The 6464-nt window shown below is 37.6% G+C and overlaps 1 protein-coding gene across 1 annotated transcript; it reads right to left on the bottom strand.

The window, feature by feature from the left end:
• Positions 1-1462: 1462 nt before the first annotated feature.
• LOC145232705 (uncharacterized) lies at positions 1463-5768 on the bottom strand. The gene is made up of 6 exons (XM_080097376.1): positions 4934-5768; positions 4511-4602; positions 3732-3898; positions 2833-2968; positions 2087-2390; positions 1463-1690 (listed from the first exon to the last, which is right to left on the bottom strand). Exons 2-6 carry the CDS (start codon positions 4578-4580, stop codon positions 1675-1677), a joined length of 693 nt encoding a protein of 230 aa, XP_079953502.1. The 5' UTR covers positions 4581-4602; positions 4934-5768; the 3' UTR covers positions 1463-1674.
• Between the last annotated feature and the right edge of the window lie 696 nt (positions 5769-6464).

Here is a 6464-nt window from a genome sequence, read left to right as displayed (position 1 = left end):
AAATGCGCTGCAATTTTAACGAAGAAATTACTGCGATGAAAATGCTACGATAAAATTACCACAACCACAACGCGGTGATGTCCGCCATGAAATTAGGCTACATGATAAAAAATGTGACGATGTAATTAAAAAATATTTTTTAGCTATAAATTTGATTGTGCCCAGTGTTTGGTATTGGTTTAGTCCTGAGGTAACTGTTTCTTTTACACCCAAAGCAACTGCCACCGCGTAACCAAACATAGTCGCACTCGACACGTTGAAATTGCAAATTAATTTTTTGTTACCAAGTTAGTGTTTTTCGTGAGTTTGTCAACATAGGCTAAAGGTGCATATCAATTGCCTGCATGGTTTTCGATTTGATACTACTGTAAAGTCTCGTTTTTTTAAGTATGCCAGGTTAACTTTATCAACATTTGCGTCTTTCGGCAAACTTTGCTGCAGCGCTAAAAATCCCTGAGAAAGTGTGTTTGTGGATTGTATTAAGCGGTAACAACGCGTTATCGCCACATGCGGTCGCTACCGATCACTGAAATGGCTCCTAGACCAGGGGTTACCAACCTTTACCACTCAAAGGGCCATTCGGACTAATTTCGCATAATAAAACAAAACGCTGGGAGCCACAAAGCCGTTTTGAAATTTGAAATGAAATGCCACTGCAAAACGTGCTTTATCTTACGACATTCGACTTTATGTTGTTAGTTAGTTAGTTTCTTGCACATTAGGCACACTTGGTAAATCAGTCTTGTCAACAGTAAAAGCAAATAAAATTTTTCCATGTAGCATTATGTCCTGTTTTCTTCAGACGCTGATTTGTATTTCTTTAAATAAAAATGGTTTGAGTTGCACGCACCAGCTGATACGAGCCCGCACTCCGAAGCTTCCTGGGTTCTAGATTTGTTAAAATAATAACGGAATGACTATTGCTGTTGACGTGACTAGGATTTAAATATTCAACTTCTAGAAAATTGACTTGAGGATTATAGAAGTTCTAAGCCACGCTCGAACCTGCATTTTCAAGTAGCCTATTACATTGCTATTAAATAGCGGCATAAAGCGCTGTTTATATGTACGTTATGACCACAGTAGAAGTCTTCCGTCGAGCTACGTTATTGCAAGTCTGTTGAAATTTTTTTGTCTGATTTGTTGGCTTATGGAGCCAAGATTTGTTACTACAGCTAGTCTGATTCCATCGGGTTGGGTCAATGCCGGTCAAATTTTTAGCTTTAAAAGTCTTGGTTGGAAATCACAGACTTGTGAGCACAAGGCATTTGCGCTAACCGCGTTGTCTCTAAAACGTTTGACAACTGTCATGACCAAATTTTAAATGTAGGAACAAATTGAAAGGCCCATGTATGTTACACCACTAATTTTTATCCGTCAGATTTTATTTTTTTAGATAGCCTAATCTAGGTTATTTACGTTTGGTTTCACATTTTATGGCAAAAATGTTTATTTTGGTGAATTGTCCAGAAGAAACTTGCTTTTATTGACACTCGAATTTTTTGGATCCAGTTTATTCTTTGGAACATTTGGACTAACATACAATAGCCTGCACTAGTTAGTGCGACATCTAACGACAACAAGGAGTGTTAATGACTAATACATGCAGCTACTAAATATAAACGTGTGCAAAATCCATCGTCGATCATCATGTCGCTGGCCATCAGAAAATGTTTAAGGTGCATATGTTCTGTAACAAAAGGAAATCACTGCGATTTAAGCCAAGAAGTTAGGAAAATTTGCGGCAGCCTTTTCTGTTTGCACCAGAAATATTCCCTAATTAAAACAGTCTAATTGTTTTTTGAACACTGCAATTATTTCAAGTCAAATTTTTCCAATATTCAAGTTTTCCCAATCACATAATTAGATGTATATTATGTGACCTTGCGTACCGCACACCTAATTTCACAACACTTCCGGAAGTGGACGCTACAGTCCGTAGGCTATTAAATTGCTGATCATCACAAATTAAAAAAATCATTTTGTTAACCATGGAGGAAAAAAATCTATGCGTTTAAACTCTTAGTAAAAGTTTCCAATGTCTGAAAAAACATAACCCGACTTTTAACCTATTGTGTCACCCTACCTGACCCATTCGTACGTCAATCCATAAACCTGGTTCGCCCAAGGGCCGCCTTTTCCGTCGCCTTTACAGGCATAACTTTTTCCATATTTGTGGAACGTTTTCCACCCGTCTCTAGAGCCGGCACACCAGCCTCCGTTCTGTAGAGCGATCACTGTGTAACCCTTAGCAAAGGCGGCAGCCACACACTTCTTTAATGCCTGTTGTCTGGTTTGGTAGCGACCATCAAGAACAGGTTCAATGTTCTCAAGAGTGGGAATAGCGCGGTCTGCCTTGTCCACCCAGCAGCCCATACGAGTCGTGCGTACTGCGATTTAAAAATAATTTGTTAACGGCGACGGTGGATTCGAACCACCAGCGCAAAATCTTAGATGTCAATTGGGTTAAATCCAACATAACCTACAAAAAAAGTGGTGCTCTCAAAAATAGAAAAAAATGCAAAAATGAATACAAAAGTAACGTCATGTTGATTATTAGTTTTTTTTTCAAAAAAATACAAACGACTCTGTCTCGAACTTCACAAATTGTTCAGAAAAAAATGTTAACGTTTGTTTTTCTTACATATCAGTTAAATGTTTTTATTTTAATTTGCCATGAGCTCGCCGAAGGGCCTTGCTTCCAAAGCCGTTTAAAATTGTAATCACGATAATCCGCAATTGTATAGTCTTGCTAAGAAAAATGCCAAATCAGTTTATTCCTTTGAACAAAATGAGATTTAAAACAAAAATTCGAGCCTGAAGCCAACTTACCTTTTCCCACAGCTTTCAACTCGTAAACCTCATTGGCCCATCCGCCGCCTTTGCCGTCACGTGCGCAACCGTTTGACTCCCCGTATTCGCGGTAGGTTAGTCTGGCTCTGCCCGAACTTGCACACCATCCTCCATGCTAAATCGAAGGTTACATTTGCTAAAGCTTTGTCACAACCACACAACATAGAATAAATCACATCACAAAGAACGAAAAACAGAGGTTCTTGCCCTATAATGAACAACCACTCTGAAACCATTTTACGAACCTGCGGGGTTGTTGCAAACCTCAGTTTGGGAACAGTTATATTTCAAACTGAATTTTTACATTACAGCAGTGGTTCTCAAAATTTTTCATTATTTTTTCAAAACGGTCCCTTTGCCATTTTTTGAGGGCTCGCGGTCCTTAAGCCTGAATGGGTATTTCAAAAAACAAACAAACAAAGTTGAATGCCAGATTTTAGCTAATTAATGCAAAAATGATCCAAAGACAGTTTGTGACATCACAGACAAGACAAAAAAAAAACATTACGATTTTGCGCGAACAATTGCATTTTTGATAGTTGTCATGGAATAAAGGCTATTGTTTAGCAATGGAGACAGTTGATTCTCAATTTTAATTTGATTTAAACTTATTCAGTGGCACAAACTGACCCAAAATATTTATACAATTACTTCAACCGCTTCGCGGTCCCCCCAAAATTGCCTCATGGACCCCTAAAGGACCGCGGACCCCAGTTTGAGAACCGCTACATTAGAGCAATATGTTTTTTTTCTATTTTATTGCTAAAAATCATCTGAACTTTAAACCTAAAAACAGTTGATTGCCCACTTTAAAAACGGTTTGAAGACATCAGTCAAATATCCATTTAGAACTGTCGTTTAACTTTATCGTTGAATACCTGTAGAGCGAAGACCTCGTAACCGCCGACAAATGCTACTCTGGCGCATTTCTGTATTGCGTCATCTCGTTTCCTGTATTCCCCGTCTAAAATCTTTCTCTTTCCCTCCTGTGTTGGAATTGCACGACTCGCTTTGTCTTTCCAGCAACCAAGCCTGTTGTAACTCGCTGAAAATAGTAAAAAATGATGACTCGAAGATATAAAACGAGTCAGTACCCGACTACTCGGTACCGAGCAGCAATTTCACGGCTCGTTTTGTCTTTCCAACAACCAAGGCTGTTATAACTCGGTGAAAAGAGTAAAAAAATACTCGCAGATAAAAGGCGAGTCAGTACCCGACTACTCGGTACCGAGCAGCAATTGCACGAATCGTTTTGTCTTCCCAGCAACCCATTTATTGTAAATGGCTAAAAAAAACTAAAAATTACTCGTACATATAAAGCGAGTCAGTACCCGACAACTCGGTATCGAGTTACGCCGTTTTAATTCTTGGTACTCGACCAAACTCTGCTAACCATCAATAGGCAACAGTTTAAGGTTAATTTGCTTTGCAAGATAAATTAAACGCTTGTTTCTTGCGAGTTTTTATCATGCAACCGTTTCAATAAAGAATAAAATGTAGGCTACCACATTAAAAAACATACAAAAAATTAACATGAAAACAACCAAGATATTGTTACGTCGTGTCCGTTTGACGTTAATGCCCGGATATATTTGGCCCAGCGAGTATTATCATGAAATGAAAAAAAAAACGTTTTGGGTAAAAAAACACATCTCACCTGGGAAGTAAACACCGGCCGAAGCGAAACCCAGCAATGCAACAAACAAAATTGAAACATAAAGCTTCATTTTTCTGTTTGATTAAAAAAATCTGAAACAAGTAACATTTTATTTGCATTGGTAATAAAAACAGTGATTTTCAAACAAATAGTAATAAAAAACGTAGCCTATTCTGCAATAAATTGTATTTATTACAAACAAGCTGTATGGTAGTTTGGTTTTTTTTACCCTACTTATTTCTTAGTATAAACCGCTATAGTTTAACCAACCATAGATGCTACTTTCAGCGCGGAAATTTAGCGACTGAATGCAGCTATTACCGCGCAAATTATAAATACCAGCACCCATTTAGGTAATGAAGTTGTCGTGGTATTTCGCACATTAACGCTCTGTCTACATTTAACTGTTTGTTGTAGTTTTACCAAGCTTTTGTGCAATGGGCGTCGAAGTTTACTCTTGAAATGGACCGTAAATTCGGAAGGGAGATGACTGAGTGGCGAAATGCTTGGGAGCCGATACTAAGGGTGTCAACCCGAAATGATACGACCTTTAGGCGATGTAATCTTGGGCGGCACCGGGTTGTCACAATTCATCCTTCAACCTACCACAAAAATCTGTTGCTTAAAAACGCAAAATAGGCAGAGTTGCCATACCGTCCTTATTTCTAAGGTATGTCCTATTTTTAAGGGCAATGTCTTACAAAAATTCGTGTCCTTATTTCGAAGAAATGTTCTTGTTTTTGACTTGATTTCTTATTTTCAACAATTACTAGTCAAATCCCTGCTACAAGTAAAAGTAAACCTAGAAGTGTCGTGCGATGCCTTAAGTATTTTCTACGATCAAGGAGTTGCTGGAACAGATTGTTTCTGGCAAAAAGATATGGCATGTAATATGTCATGGCTCGTATAAATGCAAAGATTTGTTCAAAAACGTTTGTTTCGTTTCGTATAAAAAAAATTTTTTTTAGTTGTCTTTATTTTGAGGTCCATGTCAATCCCTAAAATAGGTCTCTAAATTCACTTCAGAATATTCCTTACTATAAAAAGCTTAAAAACACTTGCAAAGTAGGTCCTTTAAATTAACTGTGGAATAGTCCCTACTAACCACCCAATACAGTAAAAATATATCTTAGTTGGGTGTTTTTAACACTCTTTTTACGGGCACCCTTCAGAACTGATCCTGTGATTTAAAGGACATTTGTAATCAAAGTATGTTATGAGACGAAATTGCATTAAAAACGTGTTGCATGTAAAATCATACATAGCCTACATGGCAACTGATTACTGCCAATTACACAAATTTTTGTGAACCAATTTGTACATGCACTCATGTTGTTGTTCACTCGTGAAAGACCACAATCTTAGGGTTTTAAAAGTTTTAAGCTACAACACAAACTTTTTGGTAGGCTAAACTCCTAACAAGAGCTCAAACATGAGAAGACACAGTAAAATCAATTTAAAACACTTATTTTCTGGTTTGAGATATTAGTAAGTTTAATAGGTAATATATACAAGACAATAGTTATGTAGGCTATAGGCCTACAGTTAGGGCAAGCGATATAGTTTTGTTCCGAAGCCCTGAACTTCGGTACTGGGACTAAATGATATTTTTTTTATACCTATGTGAAGCAGGGTTTCCAACCTTTTCCAACTTTTTGGCTCTTTGCGAAAACGTTTTGCCAACAATATTATCAACAGTAAGTCTATATTTCGTGACAATCTTCTTTGTTTAGATTCGGTGTTGAGCATTAACTCGTGAAGTAAAGCATAGGTTTGCATTGTAAACTTGAAATTTGGACATGCAAGAACACTTTTGAATGTATGAATGTTTAAAATTGCGCGGGCGTTGAGCTGAACTTAGGCACCACCCAAAAAGTAAATATGTATCAAGGGATGCATTTATAATTCCTCCTACTTCTTACAATGGCGCTGTACCGCGACAATGGTAAGATCA

This window comes from Phallusia mammillata, chromosome 6 (assembly GCF_965637545.1).
Source record: "Phallusia mammillata chromosome 6, kaPhaMamm4.hap1.1, whole genome shotgun sequence".
Classification (NCBI taxonomy): Eukaryota; Metazoa; Chordata; class Ascidiacea; order Phlebobranchia; family Ascidiidae; genus Phallusia; species Phallusia mammillata.
Note: the sequence above shows the minus strand (reverse complement) of the source record. Positions and strands in the feature narration are given on the sequence as shown.

Excerpts from the sequence above, each read along its gene's own strand:
- LOC145232705 (XM_080097376.1), bottom strand. The coding sequence starts at position 4,580 with ATGAAGCTTTATGTTTCAATTTTGTTTGTTGCATTGCTGGGTTTCGCT. Across the intron at positions 3,899-4,510 it reads GGCCGGTGTTTACTTCCCAG|CGAGTTACAACAGGCTTGGT; the intron begins GTGAGATGTGTT and ends TACTATTTTCAG. Across the intron at positions 2,969-3,731 it reads ACGAGGTCTTCGCTCTACAG|CATGGAGGATGGTGTGCAAG; the intron begins GTATTCAACGAT and ends CCTTCGATTTAG.